Genomic DNA, 17,090 nt, shown 5'->3' on the forward strand with positions numbered 1-17,090 from the left:
TCAGACTGTTTTACAGATAACTTTTTTAAAAATAAGTAGGAATAAATTGTAAAATAACAATTAAAAGTAAATACCAAATCAGTAACATAGTCATTTACTGTCGAGTACTATACTGTACATAATTGTATATGTTCTACTGTTATATGATTGACAGTTCAGGTTTTTTTTTACACCAGCATCACCACAACCATGTGAGTAATGCATTGCACTATGATGTTAAGATGACTATGATGTCACTAAGCCACAGGAATTTTTCAGCTCCACTAAATCCTATGGGACCACTGTTGCATATACATCAGTCATTGACTGAAATGTCATTATGTGGCACATGACTATATAGTTTTGGCAAAACCATAAGCTCTTTTGAAAATAATAACACACATTGGGAATACATTAGTTTTATTTTTTTCTGACAGATAGCATTTTTAGAGGCCTCTGTCACCCTACTCAAATCTTGATACTGCTTGATACTCTCTAGGCTTCTGTCATCCTAGACTTCCCTTCATCACCCTGGGAAATCAATTCCTCTTCCTTCTCTCCTCCATTGAATCCCTTGTTTCCATGAGTATCACGTTCTTCTCTTTCTTCAATTACTTCCTTATTTTTAGTGACTCACATTCGCCAGTAACTTTTTCAAAATGGATATCTAAAAATATTGTGATTCCATCCTAAAAAACAATTGGTATTCGAGCTAGGTATAGAATTCTATCTTGAAAATTATTTTCCTTATGAAAGTTTTAAGAACTTATCTATTCGTTACTAACTTTCAGTGTTGCCATTGAGAAGCCCAAAGCTATCCTTATTCCTATTTCTTTGTAGATAAATTCTATCTCCTTCCTAATTACCAGGCACTTTCAGAATATTTTTTAATCTGATCTTCTGAAATTTCATGATGATTCACCTTGGGGTGCTCACTTTCCATTAGTCACACTGAGTTTTCAGTGTGTATTTCATTATTAATTAAACTCATTTGTTCTCTTTTACCTCCATACCTACCTTATATCACCCTGCTATAAAAATTATCATTAAAGTAAAATAAAAATTAAACAAATTATAAGATATTCAAAATGTGCCTTTGATTTGAATGTATTTTCACAAACTGAATATTTTGTGTGCATGTAGTTTTATGTAAATGGTATCATAGCACAGTGATTCTTGTTTTCACTAAAATCTATGTTCTTAAGGTATCTTGTTTTTTTTTTGTTTTGTTTTGTTTTGTTTTTGAGACGGAGTCTCGCTGTCGCCCAGGCTGGAGTGCAGTGGCGCGATCTCGGCTCACTGCAGGCTCCGCCCCCTGGGGTTCACGCCATTCTTCTGCCTCAGTCTCCCGCGTAGCTGGGACTACAGGCGCCCACCACCTCGCCCGGCTAATTTTTTGTATTTTTAGTAGAGACAGGGTTTCACCGTGTTAGCCAGGATGGTCTCGATCTCCTGACCTCGTGATCCACCCGCCTCGGCCTCCCAAAGTGCTGGGATTACAGGCATGAGCCACCGCGCCCGGCCCAAGATATCTTATGTTTCATGTGTACACAGTATTTGTTGCTCTGTGCTACATAGGATGCCACAGTACATACTGCTACATACTACGCCATGGTATACATCCAATATTTTACCTATATAATCTCCCAGTTATGGACATCCAAGTTGCCTCCAACTCCCCACTACCATGAAATAATGCTAGAAAGAACATCTTTGCATCTGTCTCAACACATCTTTTAATCTGGCAATGTGAGTCTTTTGGTTCTGGGAACATTTCTTAGATTTTTGTTAATTTCTTCCTTTCCATGTCTCTGTTCTTTTTATAGAACTCCTATTATAGTTAAAAGCTGGATCAATCCTATTTTGCTGTTCTGTTTTGTAGGTAATTTCATCAATTTTATATTCCAAACATTTATTGTCTTTATATTTTTATTACATTCTTATATTTTTACATTATTTAATTTTTATATTTAAATATATATAAGTATATATATATATAACTTTGTAAAATGAATGTACATTTTACATTAATTTCCAAGAGCTCTTAACCTCTAAATGTTTTTTTTTTAATTATTGGCCTGTTATTCTGTAAATGAAATGGCTTCTCTTCTATCTCTAATAGCAAATACAGCTTTTAAAGTTGTCTTCTACTCCCTGCATTGTTCTTATTCCTTCAATCACCTTTTTATAATTCATGATTTTGTTTTTTGTTCTTTTGTGTTGGGCATTTTCCTCAAATGCTGATGATCCCTTGCTGTGTGTTCATATTTAAAAGCACGGCACAAAAGCTCATTGGCAACTCTGTATGCAAGCTTGGAGCTTGTGGAATGGTGAATGTAATGGAATGACTGGGGAGCCCCCGAAAAGATTTGCTCACATCCTAAGTCCTGGAACATGTGAATGTTACTTTATTTGGAAAAATAATCTTTGCAGATTATTAAGTTAAGGATGGTCAAATAAGAGGTCATCCTGGCTTATCAGAATGACCCTAAATCCAATGACAAGTGGCCTTATAAAACTGCACAGACATTGAAGAAGAGGCAATATGATCACAGAGGCAGAGACTACAGTGACGTGGCTATAAGCCAAGGAATGCCTGGGGCTGCCAGAAGCTAGAAGAGGAAGAAAATCAATTCTCCTTTAGAGCCCTTGGAGGGAGCACAGCTGTATTAGTCCATTTTCATGCTGCTAATAAAGACGTACGAAAGACTGAGATGTTTACAAAAGAAGGACGTTTCATGGACTCACAGTTCCACGTGGCTGGGGAGGCCTCACAATCATGGCAGAAGGTGAAAGGCACATCTCACTTGGCAGCAGACAAAAGAAGAGAGCTTGTACAGGAAAACTCCCTTTTATAAAATCATCAGGTCTTGTGACAATCATGAGAACAGCACGGGAAAGACCCACCTCCATGATTCAATTACCTCCCACCAGGTCCCTCCCACAACACCTGGGAATTGTGGGAGCTACAATTCAAGATTAGATTTGGGTGGGAACACAGCCAAACTATATCAACGGCCCTACCAGATTTTGGGCCTCTACCCTTCAGAACTATAAGAGAATGAAATTTCTCTCACAGTTTTAAGCCGCAGAACTATGGTAATTAGTTGAAAGCAGCCATAGGTAATTAATACAGTGAGTCTCACTGAAGGTGATGAGGTAGGAACCTGTTTCTCTGGTCTCCCCCAAATATCAGTATAAATTTGTCCCTTCTCTTCAGACAGACAGTTTCCCAAAAGAGGAATCCTCTCAACTCCTACCAGACTGCTATGTTTTTCAGAGTCAAGCAGGAGAAGTGGGCTGGACTATGCACATTCAGTTTGTAGACTTTCATTTAGCCCTCCTGTTTTCAGTACAACATATCAACACTACCCTCAGGTATATCTGATGGTACAATTCCAAGCTTCTCTGATTCCACATCTACAGAGAGTAAGTCTCCTAACTTTTGCTAGGATGGGAGCTGGGTGAAGCAGATATCTGTCAGCATTGCCTGGAGGTTATAGTGGGGTGGGGCAGGGAGTCTAATGTTCCTTACAAGGACTTTGCATCAATCCTCTTGTTTTTAGCACCACACCTACCCCAGCTCTCAGACCTACCTGGTGTCTCCAATTCCTGAGCCTTTCTAGGGCTCCGAAGAAAAATCAGTTTGCTTTTTTACTGGTATTCCCTAAACAATTAAACTTCAGCTTTCCTATCACTGTCCGTTGCCAATTTTTTCTATGTTCAAAAATGTTGTTGACCTCTTTCATCTCTTGTCATTCCTCTTGTTCTCTTTGTCCTAGTGCCCTTCTTAAAATTTATTTTCTGTGTTAGTGGAGTTTCAAGAAATGACCAACTTAGTTCAATCTGCCATGTTTAAACAGAAGTGCCACCTTATAAATTTTCATTTGAAGAACGTATGCCACTCTGACAAAAAATTAAGTTCAGTTTTGCTTAGAAAAATACAAGAATCTCTAAAATATATCCCTGTCTCAGCTATCCTAAGATGTTACATTATAATTTCTTCACACTCCATGACAAGTCCCATTTTTTTCATCTTTGCTTATGGTGTGATGTTCCCCTTCCTGAAATGTTCACTCCCATAGTCTATGTAATCCTACTACATATTTCATAACCCAAGCAAAATCCCAATCCTTCATGAAACTATCCCTGATGACTTCAGATTACATAGATTTGTCCTTTCCCCAAAACAAATGATTGTATCTTGTATAAGTCAGTAAAAGAACTCCTATTCTCCATTTCATGTGTATCATCTTCTTGGCAAAACATGTTTCCTAAGGAGAGGAATCACACCTTATACTTTGTGTGCTCCCAGCGATGCTTACCATGGTATTGGACCCCAAATAGTTGCAGATTTGTATAAATTAATTCAAGCCACAAATACGAGACTTGATGCCCAATACACTACAGAGAAACTTTTGAGGCACAGCCTGTGTCTAATTCAATTTTATTTCCCTAACAACCAGCACAGTGTTTGACATAGGTCTCTGACTGCTGAGTTACTGAATGAAAGCATGGATGAATAAATGAACTCTCACTACATACTGTGTTCAGTGTTGTGCCTGACGTCAAGACTTTTTAATTCCTGAGAATAATCAAGATTATTAGAATGACGGTTCACTACTGCATTCCCAGCATCTAGAAAGCATTTGGCACAGAGGAACTGCTCGGTAAGTGTCTTCTAAATGAAGGTTAAATGAATGAATCTGCCATGAGTCAGGAGGCATTAGTTTACAGTTAGCAGTCAGCAAATGAGTTAAGAAGAGAGAAACATCTGGCTCACCCGGAAAGCACTCCCAAGACTAGGTTGAGAACAAAGAAGGATCCAATGATGATGAGGGGGATGAAGTACAGCCAATTCCAGGTGGCTCCTAAGGCATCATTGGTCTGAAAGAAAGAAAAACCGTTCCTTAATACTTAAAGCCATCTTCCATAAGTAAAGCTTACATACCTGCAGCTTCACAGAGGGTGATGTAACAACCACAATGCAATACAGTTAAATATTGCCTTACTCCATTCCCAATTTGGTATTACCATGAGTTAGCTCACAATCTCCCATGTACATAATGAAGAACATAGCATCAGCCTCACCATAATATACTGTGTTGGAATATTCTCACACTCTCGCTTAGCACATGAGAAGACAATACAGAAAGGTCAGATACTTTTCCAAGGTCATGCAAACAACCACTGGTTTTATAGCATTTGGTAATGTGGGTTCTAAGCCTCTGCACACAAAATTGGGCAAATTCTCAAAAAGACAAAGGCAGGCTGTGCCCAATCTATTCCATGGATGCTAGCAAAGGCCTTGACAGGGTTATTTGGAAGACATTTTAGGGTCCTCTGCATCTTGCTCAGCCCTTTACCCAGGCTCAGCTTGCTTTCTTCCATCATAGTACAATCGTACAGAGCTGGCCCAGGCCTGGCCCCAACAAGGTTCTGGCCAGAACAAGGAATAAATCTAGATTTGAAGAGTGATCACTTGCACTCTAATGTTAACACTCAGTGAATTAAAAAATGCCTGCAAATCCATATTCTGGATTCTCGAATCATGAATCGGATGCAAGACCCTTGAATGGTCAGGGATTGAGGAAGAATTATATCTCGTGACTTAAGCAAAAGAAGCAATTCTTAGCAGGATGTCTTATTAGAACCTTGAAATAGAGCTTGGGAGCCTCTCTAAAAGCTGTACCACTCAACTAAGGGTTCTCAGTCTTCCCGTTGACTCTTCTTCCCCTGACAGCACCTCCAAGTCTTTCCAAATAGTCTTCCTGAATTGCATTTCACATATGCAGGGTTTTGAAATCCCTTCAACCCCCACTCCACTTTCACACACACAAACTCTAAGACCCATTTGAAATTTACAACAGATATTTTATCTCTACTTCACTGGAAAAACAAGGCCAAAGTCAAATGCCATGCCTAAAACTCACAAGCTAAATTAGTAAAATTAAGACCAGAACTCAGAATTTCTATAGCAAAGTATTTCTTGTCCCTCCAATCTACCTTTTCCCCCTCTCACTACTAAATTCTGAAAACATATTTTGATTCATTGTCTTCATGCTTCCTGTGGACTTCTGTGACATTCTCTTGTTTTCTTTCAAATTATCTCATTTCTGTTTCCCATTCAAATATTTCGGTCCACAGAATATAGCCTCTTACCAGTCATGGAACCTATCACTGTATAGTTGATTCATCCATTAAAAACAGCTTTTTATTTTAAGTTCAGGGGTACATGTGCAGGTTTGTTATATAGGTAAAGTCATGTCACAGGGGTTTGTTGTACAAATTATTTCATCACCCAGGTATTAAGCCTAGTACCCAATAGCTGCTTTTCTCTTGATCCTCTTCCTTCCCCCACCCTTCACCCTCCAAAAGACTCCAGTGTGTTGTTACTGTCTATGTGTCCATGTGTTCTCATCATTTAGCCCCCACCTATAAGTGAGAACATGTAGTATTTGGTCGTCCGTTCCTGTGTTGGTTTGCTAAGGATAATGGCCTCCAGCTCCATCCATGTTCCTGCAAAGAACATGTTCTCATTTTTTTTAAGGCTACATAGTATTCCATGGTGTATATGTATTGCATTTTCTTTAACCATTCTGTCATTGATGGGCATTTAGGTTGACTCCATGTCTTTGCTATCATGAATAGTGCTGCAATGAGTATATGCATACATGTGTTTTTATAACAGAATGATTTATATTCCTTTGGGTTGTAAGCAAACCCAGTAATGGGATTGCTGGGTTGAATGCTAGTTCTGTTTTTGGGTATTTGAGGAATCACCCCACTAAAACAGCTTCTAAGGCAATATCCTTTCACCAAACTTGTGTCTTTTATTTTGCCCCTACACTATTCAGAGAGAGATAATTGCAACTGAAGCAGAATAAAAGTAAAAAGTAAACAAGAAAACACTTTCTGAATGGGAAGGGACAGATGCAGGGCCCTGCCAATTTCAGTGTGTAAGATGGAGCTCTTTGGGTCAATCAGGTCTGGTCAGTGAAATACAATCAGGGAAGATGTGGGCCAGACCTCAGAGAAAACTGTTCCTGAATATTAGTAGAAAGATCCAAAGGAACTAGATGCCAAGAGTTGTTGAGGGTTTTAAAGGAGGTAGGAAGCCGTTTTCTCTGAGACCGTTAAGACATGGACCTTCCCTATGAGCTGAAAAATGAATTGCAATGATATTTGTATAGCTAGCTCTGTGTTTATTCGTGATTACAAATCAGTCCTTCTGTAAGGCTGGCTAGCTCTGATGGTTCACCAGTAGAGCTCCAGATTAACAGGGTTTATTCGCTCTATGGCTTAGCCAGTGGGCAAACCCCCCAGCACCCCAACATTCCTTGGCAACAAAAACTGAGTCTACACCCAGCACCCAGATAGGACTTTGTTGCCAACAAACATTAGCAGGTATCAGCAATAGCAATGACGAAATTGTGACTTTTAAGATTATTTTGTTCTTAAATAATTGAGCTACAGTTTGAGGGTGGCTGAGAGCAATTTCACTTGGGTGACTACTTGCCAGGGATGCTGTAAAGAGGATGTCCAAAATTACATTGTTCTCATTGCTAGAGATCTGTAACAAGTTAATGTATTTTGTGGAAAAGGGGCTTCTGTAACCAAAGAAATTTGGGAAACACAGCAGATTATATTTTCTTCTGAGCCCGTGAGAAGATCCACAAAAAAAGAACATTATTTACCTCGTTTATTCCATCATTTCATAAACACTTTTGATCATAGTGAAACCCTCATTTTCAGAGAAAATCTAGTAACACATCAAAGAATATAGTCTATGAAATGTAGGAACTACAGTGGGTCAGAATCTGGAATGTGTTTCTCAATTCCATAAAAAAACCAATGACGAGCAGTGTCTTTTGATTCAGCATTTTGTGAGTATGTTTTGGTGTTGCTTCAACCTATATTCAGGCAGAAACCTTAACTGTCTGCTCATTTCTGTATCTGGCACCTAACAAAGCGTTTGGCACGCATAGATGGTCGACTAATCAAAAGACATCCACAATTCTAATATGAAGATTCTCCTGTTAAAAATACACTGATACAATTTATTCTGATAGGCCCCTCTCAATCTGTGGAGATTTCTCTGAATTGCTGCAAACATTATCCACCACAATGGGGCTTGCTGGATGAAAAAAGAGGAGGATGGGAACTAGAAGGAGAAAAGCATAGCTGGGAAGACACCAGCACCAGCAAGGCCCTGGGGGTTCTTGAAGATGACTGACAGCTTAAAAAGTTCTTCTGGAGAAAGCAGCTTGACAGCTCCTGTAGGTTATTCACACACCTTTTAATAGGCTTGCCCCACCCTCTCCACACCTTGCTCCTCTCCCTCCTGTTTCATTCTTCCTGGCCAACTGGATTCCACTCCCCTTGCATGTTTGTCCATGGGTCAGTGACACACCTGGTAGGACAAAGCGACCCACCTCGGCAGGAAGCAGGCTAGCAAAGAAATGCATGCTTCCCTTTTTCAAAATGGCACAGTTCTTTCTGATGCCAGTTGGGGCTTCAATCTCCTTCTGATTCATCATTATTGAAACAAAATTGTCCAATGTAGGAGAGACAATGACTCAAGTGTCCTTTGAGATTAAAAAAGCAGCAGCAACCGACAACTCAAGGCAGCAAGTACCCAGAAAGTATGTGAAGTGGAAGTCGGGGTGAAGCTGCCAGTTCAACCGCGGAGTTGTGACTGTTTTCTCTCTCGTGGTGTGCACGTGTCTGTCTCAACAGGAGGTGCAAGAGAGGAGGGTTGCCTGTGAGAGGGAGAATCACTCATTCTCTCTTTACAGCATCCCCCCCAGCTTCTGTGACAGAGTGGCAGTTCTCGCAAGCTCCTTTCATGTAAGACTTGCACTCTATTTTCCCCAGCGACTCTTCCTTCAGGAACACGGGACAGCCATGCTAAGTACTCCAATCAAGATCCTGGCCCCAGGAGAAACTTCACAGCCCAGACCTCTACTGTAGAGCAGCTAAGGGAAACCAGGGCCCTCCCTGCAAAGAATGCTGCCCAGAAAACGCCAGCCCCTCCATCCCACACCACTCATGCAACACCTACTATCAGTCAGGTATCACAGGAGAGCGCTTCTCTTTGGTCAGTGTCCTCTTATATGGGGCACTGATGCTCCTCCCATCTCCCAACACCCTCCCCACCCAGCCCTTCCCTAGACTGGCACGCTGGCTGCTCTCCATCTTCCTCACCTGCCGATCCCCTAAGTGACACACACATGCACACGTGCACACGACGAGGGTGATGACAGACAGAGAAAGCAGTTTGGGGGTGGCAGCCCACCTGCACAGGAGTGCTCAGTGGGTACCAGTCCTGACATTGTGGGAATGTGTTCCTTTGGGAATCTGACTGATGGGGGTGGCGAGCTCACCCACTCCCTGCGTAAACAGGCACACATGGTAATTATCACATTAATCTCCAGGGGACTGGGGGAGATGCTGCAAGGTGGGGTGGGAGGAGGATTGGAGAGAAAGATGGGGATAGAGCAAGAGGAGGAAAGGGGCCCCATGGGTCCCCTGATCTGAGGCTATGCAGGCAGGGCCCAGCCCCCAGCCCCAGAGACAGGTCTCTAACAGGGTTCCCCAGGGCTCCATGGAAAACATTCTCCCTGTCTGTGCACCCTCTTCACAGAGCAGCTGTAACCTGGGAGGCTGAATTGCCTATGATTGAGTGGGGAGGCTGAGTGTGTTGGGGCTGGGGGTAAGGCAGATGCTAATTCCATGGTCCTTTCAGAAGCAAAGGGTCTCTGGGGAACACCCGCTCCAGAGGCTGTCAGCAGCACCTGCTGATTAGAGCAGGGCTGGCCTAGGCAGGGCTTTCTCCACTGCAGCACTGCCAGCACCTCTGGACAGACAGTTCTGTGTGGTGGGGGCTCTCCTGTGTGTGCCTTAGCAGCATTCCTGGCCTCTACCCATTAGAGGACACTAGTACTTCTCCAGATGCAACAATCAAAAATTGCCAAATGTTCTGGGGGGCAAGATTAATTTTGATTAAGAACTGCTGGACTCAAGGCTCCATCTCCAGGAGAGATCTTTGGCTTCCTTAATTATTAGCTAAGCTCAGGTCAGGAGATGGTTGGAGCAGCCAACACAGGCCAGCAAAAAATCCAGGCCATTCATCTCTGCAGAAGCATCTGTCCAAAGCCTCTGCTGACCATTCCCAGGGAAAGGAAAATTCACAGAGCAGTGAGTGGGGAAGGGAAGAGGCCAGGGACTGATTCAACTGCTTCACACCTTCCCTCACAGCCACATACCTGGTCTTCTGCACCTCACAGGCCAACACACCCTCCCCTAGGCTCCCATTTCCTCCAGCACCAAGTGTGACAGCTCCTGTCCCACCCCGAGGGACTTGGATTCCATGTCTTAGAGCTGAAATGCCATACTTTTTATTCAACACATTCATGGGCCACCTACTATGTGACAGACAGTTTTCTATGTGTTCAGGATGATGAGCAAGACAGTCTCAGTCCCAGCTCTTTGAAACTTGTGATCTAATGGGGGAGACAACCATGAAGCAAGTGAGCACACAAATGTAACTTTAACTCTGGAGTGTGGTCAGTGCTATGAAGGGAGCACAGGGCACTGGGGCAGGTGGGCCTGCATGGGTCCAGGAGGTCAGAAAAGGATGTGCTGAAGCTTTCAGGGAAAACAATCACACGGGAGTCTAAGAAACTACCTTGGCTGAGACAGCAGAAGCCAGAAAGGCAGTGAAAAGGTTACTTATGGAGGTAGAAGAAAGATGGAGAAAAAGATTAAGATGAAGACATGCCAAGAAGTGGGGGACCTATAAGAAGGAAAAGGAGGGTGGAGAACGCCCTCTCAGAATGAACTGCTACTACCTTGCAGTAGCAGCCCCCCGGAGCTCTGTGTGGATGTTATGCTGAAATGCAAGTCATAAAGGTACCCCTGATTTTGTCAAAATATATATCACTGGACCACCAGCCTCTAGATAACCTTAAGGTCTTCCTCATGTCCCTTCCTAGGCACTCTATCCCCCACCCCAAATGTAACATCATCCCAACTTTTAGAACAATCACTTAGATTGGCCTAATTGGAAATCCCATCTGAATACTTTCCTGCGTGTGCTGAGCCATCCACAGGAATTGGCCACCCAGGACAGCCCTCTCCCACCCTACTCCTGCCTTCCTCCCTGTGCGGCTTTCACCAGTAAGGACGTGGCAGGCTCTGTGGCACTCTCACCCATGTCTCATCCCCCAGCTGCTACATAACTGTTGGCTGCTAATAACTCACACCTGCCTCGCTCCTGTACGCTTTTCAGATGCTTGCCCTTGCCTGACAGACCAGCTTCACTTGGAATGTTATTCCTGCCCCTGCTGGTGATGATGTGGGGCTATAACAGATAACTACCTAATGTAGGAGTTATCAATGGCCCGGCCCTTTTGCCACTGGGTAAGACAATTGCTGTGGTGGAATTCACACTTTGGGCTGCCCATGGAACCAGGCTGAGGCTTTGCCTAGTTTTTCCCTTGACCTATCCTGCTTCCCTCACATACCTATGGGTAACTCCTAAGAGCAGTCCCTCATTAAAACACTGCCACAAGAAGCTCAGTTTCACAGTTTCTAGGGAATTTGATTTAAGGCATTCTATCAGGGTTTTGACCCACCATACAAAGCTGGCAACACGCCTCCCCTAAGTCACACCAGTTGGATGGTGTTTCTACCTCAAAGCCACTGTATGATTCCTCTGACCACACCCACATTTTAGGAAAAGGATACAATGTACAGCATATCCCACACATCATTGGGCAATTAAATGCCTATAACGGGTTTCCTGCAGACTAGGAAATCCAGTCATACTCTTGGAAGAGGATGATGAGAACAAGTCATCCAACTCATCATTCCATAGGAGAGGAAACTGAACCCCAAGGAAGCAAAGCAACTTCCCTGAGGATCCAAGCAACTTATCGGCAGATCTGGGGCCACAATCTAGAACCAAAATGGGTCAACTTCTTGCAAACCCTTGACTGCATGTCTGCTTTAGTTCCAGAACTCTTAAAAGCAATCCTACCCATACTATTACTACCTTCTAGGGCAGAACAAAAGACAGATAGGACAGTCACCACTAGGATCTTACAGCCAGAAAAATAAAAGCTGTCTTCTCAGCCCCCAGGCAAGAGGCAAAGGTTGGGGAGCAGGGGAAAGAATGAGGACCTAGAGCTCCAAGTGAAACATAGGCACCTGCTGCCACCCAGCCAGGAGGCTGAGCCTGTCAGGCCCAGGAGCAGGGCGTTTCACTGTAACTTGGAGCCCTGAGTATATTTAATAAACATACTAAGTATCCCCACACAAACAATCTCCGGAGGCAGCATCTGGCTTAGCCAGGGGCCGTTATGAGTAAGCAAGGCTTCCCACACATTCTGGTCATTCAGAATCCTCTGGACTTGATGCAGCCACCATCTCCCCGCTGCCAAGAATGTCAGTGATTGTCACTGAGGATGAAGCAGTGCCTTAGTCCAGAACCACATTTCACCACCTATTCTTCCCCTTCTTTTGCCAGTGGGAAAATGCAGCAGAGTATTTGGCAAAGAGAAGGAGCACAGAAAGAAACACTCCTCCACCCAACCTACAAGCAGCCACACGACGCTACCGAGACCAGGGTCAGGAGCTCTGGCCAAGCAGCTGCAAGGGCTGGCATGGCCCACCCCAGATGTGGGCCACCCTCACCACTGGCACTGGGCAGGCAGGTACCCGTGTGTCAGTGAAAACCCATCCACGCTCCTGGGAGGACAATTCAAGAGCGAAGAGCACTGCCACATAGGACTACGAAGGCTGCCGTGGCAGGGTCTGCAAAAGTGGGCACCTCCAATATGGGCAGGGCTCAGGGTCCTGCTGTGCTTAAAATCCCTCTGGTTAAATCCTAGTAATTCCAACATTGATGTCATATGATATTTATCCTATCCCTCCCCTCTCCCTTTCTGAACTCTGACACAGAAGCCCAACAGGGAGATGCCGGATCCTCTAAAGACTTTAAGGTCTTCTTGTAACTGCTGGGGCTGATGTGGGTTACATAGGATTTCAATATTTTATTCTCTCTACTTTTGTGCATGACTGAAAATCTCTATAATAAAAGTTTTAGGGGTTTTCTCCAAAATAAAATTAGTTTATTTAAATAGTTTTGGGTCATGGGTGAATTTTAAAAGAAATCCTTTTTTAGTCAAAACAGTGAAAAATGTTATTAATAATAGTGATGATAACCTGTGGGGGGAGTGAGGGGGTAGAAATGAGTTATTCTTAAAAATTATTTTTATATTTTTGCAACTTTCATGCAATAACAAAATGTTGTTTTAGGGTTTGAAAGAACAATTATTATTAGAAAAAAATTAAAAAGAAGGCCCTCTGCAACTGCAGCCCAGGGTGCTGGGGAGGCAGATGCTCTGGGGGGCCAGGACAGAGGCAGCTGACCCTGTGCTGGGCCATCCAGGCTGGGATCCCGCTTTGCTTTGGGAAAAGGCCAGTGTGTTGCTCTGACACCACTCCCACTGTATGCAGATCAGCCAAAGCAGGTGAATTTAAGAGAGGATTAAAGAGAACGTGCCCAGTGGTGATGAGCTAAAGTGCATCACCCCTTTGCCCCTTCTACAGGGCTTGCTGATGAGAGATTTGTATTCTTTAAAGAGGGGCAAGCACCAGAAAGGGCTCTGAAAACAAGAGGGGAAGTGAGTATCAGAAAGGCAAAAGAGTACAGGAGGCTTCATATATCCTCTATTGTGAACGTTTTGTGCAGTGCCCATCGTATTCCAGAAAGAACATGCTGGATAATACCAAGGTAACCGCTCTTCAACCAGTCCCTCTCTGATTCTCCACTTTGTCCTATGGTTGTCAGGAATCAATCCTTCTGGTTGCCATCATTTATTGCTTTTCCTGATGTTCCCCTCTCCCCTCTTACTAACAAATCACTATTTCCCACTCAGTCTAAAATGAGTACTCTAACCTTTATCATCTTACAGATTCTAGAGCTGGAAGGAATCACAGCATCTTGCACAAACCCCTCATTTTACAGAAGAACCAAGGTTCAAAAGCCAAGTGACTGCCAAAAGGTACTCCATTCATTGGTTACAGAAGTAGAACCAGAATGCAGGACTTCTGACCTCCAATCAACTCTGCACAGCTCTTCTGTTCTGTCCACTCTGTTTAGCACCTAATTATATACAGCCCTGCTCCCTCTTATTATTTTGTATATAATTAGTGTTGCCTCAGGCCAGGTGCGGTGGCTCACGCCTGTAATCCCAGCACTTTGGGAAGCAGAGGAGAGCGGATCACAAGGTCAGGAGTTCAAGACCAGCCTGGCCAAGATGGTGAAACCCCGTCTCTACTAAACATACAAAAATTAGCCGGGTGTGGTGACGCATGCCTGTAGTCCCAGCTACTCAGGAGGCTGAGGCAGAAGAATCGCTTGAACCCAGGAGACGGAGGTTGCAGTAAACCGAGATCGCACCACTACACTCCAGCCTGGGTGTCCAGAGCGAGACTCCATCTCAAAAAAAAAAAAAAAAAAAAAAAAAAATTAGTGTTGCCTCAATGATCTCATTTGAAAGCTACCCGAGGTTGAAGACCATGATTGTCTCTCATTTCCTCTGAAGGTTAAGACCACTGAAATCAGACCTGCAAACACTGCCATTTAATGAAGATAGGAGCAAGGATAGAGATGTCATGTAAGGCTTCCTGAGACTGTACTTTCACCCAGACATGAAGTGGAAGGTGGATTCAGTTTGGCCAATCAACAGAGGAAGACATTCCAAGGAGAGAGAAAGAGGTGGGAATGTGAAGACCACAGAGGGCCGCCTTTGGTGGCAGCAAGCAAGGCAAGGTAAGACCTGAAGGATCAGATCATGGAGGACCCTGAATGGTGGTATAAATTGTTTGGATTTGCTCAGTCCCTGTGAACTCTTCCTTCTTTCTTCTCCCTCCTGTCCCCTTACTCCACCAATTACAAGTCCTCTCATACTTGAAAACACTGCTAAGCCACTATAAGGCTTCCCCTAAACATGTCATTCTACTTCACTCCAGAATTCCCCCAGCAATTAGGCACACCTCACAGTAGCATACATATTCATTCAACACTTTTGAGTGTGTACTCTGCACAAGATGAATGAGAAAGGAAAATAGTTCTCAAGGGCTTTGGTATCCATAAGAAGGCTAAGTCATGAGTACAAATACCTATAATAGAAAACAGAACATTAAGTGCTGCACTCAGGCACTTATTTGCACTTATTTATGGACCTTCTTTATATGTGTTCTGTCTCTTTTACATATTGGTCTTCCGTTCCCATTAGGGCTGAATGTTTCTTAAAGACAGAACTGCATCTTTATTTCTGTGTTCACTCTACAAATGCCTAGAATATTACTCCACAAACAGGAGATTCTCAATAATGTTGTTTACTAATAGGAGATTAGAAACCTGCTGGCATTCTTCTGCTTCACAAGCCTATATAAGTTTCCTCCTCTGGAAATAAATATATCACCCGTAAAATGTCATCTCTGTTGACATACAGCAAGTACACTTAGCTCACTCAAATATTCAGCACAGCCTATAAGAGCAGACGCTCAAGAAAAAAGCTTCAGATAATCATTTTTCTTGGCTTCCATTCTTCCCTCCTCAATGAATTCTGAGCAGAAGGTGAATTAATTTATCATTGAACATCTCTGTTTTAATTAACGATTGTGTATCAAACACTGTGTAAGTCTGGTTAGCCCCACTGGTTTCCTGAAGAAGCCCCAGGACAGTTAGTTTCGTTTATTCTGTGGCCACAGGAAACACTCCTATTCCTTAATAAAAACAGGTTGAAAGCAAGGAACCACGGCTTGTAAGTCTTTGTATCTCCAGAACCCAAGACAGCATCAGTGGAAGACATGCTCAATAAGTCTACATCAGCGTTGATGGAATGATAATGAAATGTCAGTCCTACATGCCTATTAATCACCTGAAGGCCTGAGGGTACATGGGTGAGTCACTCCAAGATGGCCCTATGAGGTCAGTTTCTCATAGCACACTGAGCTACAGATGTGTACAAAATATCTTCCCATCACTCCTTTGACAGACCTTGGGGACAGTCAGTCCCCACGCTGGTCAACTCCATTTGTAAGCAGCCTCATCCACTTCCCTTAGTGCCATATAATTGTTATTTATAGAAATCACTCTGTCAGGCGACCATCTGTGAGGGACACTGATGCCGAATTCCTCCCTTGAGTAGGTGCCTGTATCAGACAACAGATGTGGGGTTCCTTCCCACTCAGACTCCATATTTCTTATTTTGCTTCTCCTCTCTCTCATGAACTCTAACTCTCAGGTTCTAATTCTGCCATTCCCAACCCCCTTCTCTTATCTCATCTCTTGATTTGTGATGATTTGTACTCTCTTATTCACTCTTCTGCTGCCCTCCTAGAAATTCATCTTGGTTTTCCTCTTTGCCCAAAGATACACAAAGCTCATTCCAAATGAGCATCACCATTAGTTTGGGGCACAACAAGGTTAAAACAAAACAGAAATAATAAAGTAATCATCTTCATTGTTTCTCCAATCTGGGAAACATCAGAAAGAATCCCTTTTTACTTTGACCACTCTGCATAACTCTCTCTGCCGTTCATTAGGGTAGAATGTAGGAAGAGCAGTGAAGATGGGAGAGCAACACAAGAATGCACATAAGCTGTCGGAAGGCAAAGCTGACCTAAACCCATGCAGACCTCTTTCTGGAAGTACTAAGAAGACATAATTAAAACATCTTTATCTGAACATTTTCCTGTCACTTAGACCCTAAGGCTCCATGTATCAAAGGGGAGAAAAATAATAATGGTTTCCACTTGTTAAGCATCTACTCGGCTGGGCGTGGTGGCTCACACCTGTAATCCCACCACTTTGGTAGGCCGAGGCGGGCGGATCACGAGGTCAGGAGATCGAGACCATCCTGGCTAACATGGTGAAACCCCATCTCTACTAAAAATACAAAAAAATTAGCTGGGCGTGGTGGCGGGCACCTGTAGTCCCAGCTACTCGGGAGGCTGAGGCAGGAGAATGGCGTGAACCTGGTCAGCGGAGCTTGTAGTGAGCCAGGATCATGCCACTGCACTCCAGCCTGGGA

General features: G+C 43.3%; 1 protein-coding gene across 1 annotated transcript in view; it reads right to left on the reverse strand.

Moving 5' to 3' along the window:
- Window positions 1-17,090, reverse strand: part of LOC129044592 (voltage-dependent R-type calcium channel subunit alpha-1E) — a 334,968-nt gene that overhangs the window by 153,985 nt on the left and 163,893 nt on the right. Inside the window, exon 7 of the mRNA XM_063648347.1 lies at window positions 4,763-4,866. Within this exon, the coding sequence (XP_063504417.1) occupies window positions 4,763-4,866 (104 nt within the window). The remainder of the gene's footprint in view (window positions 1-4,762; window positions 4,867-17,090) is intronic.

The sequence above is a fragment of the Pongo pygmaeus genome, chromosome 1, assembly GCF_028885625.2.
Source record: "Pongo pygmaeus isolate AG05252 chromosome 1, NHGRI_mPonPyg2-v2.0_pri, whole genome shotgun sequence".
Lineage (NCBI taxonomy): Eukaryota > Metazoa > Chordata > Mammalia > Primates > Hominidae > Pongo > Pongo pygmaeus.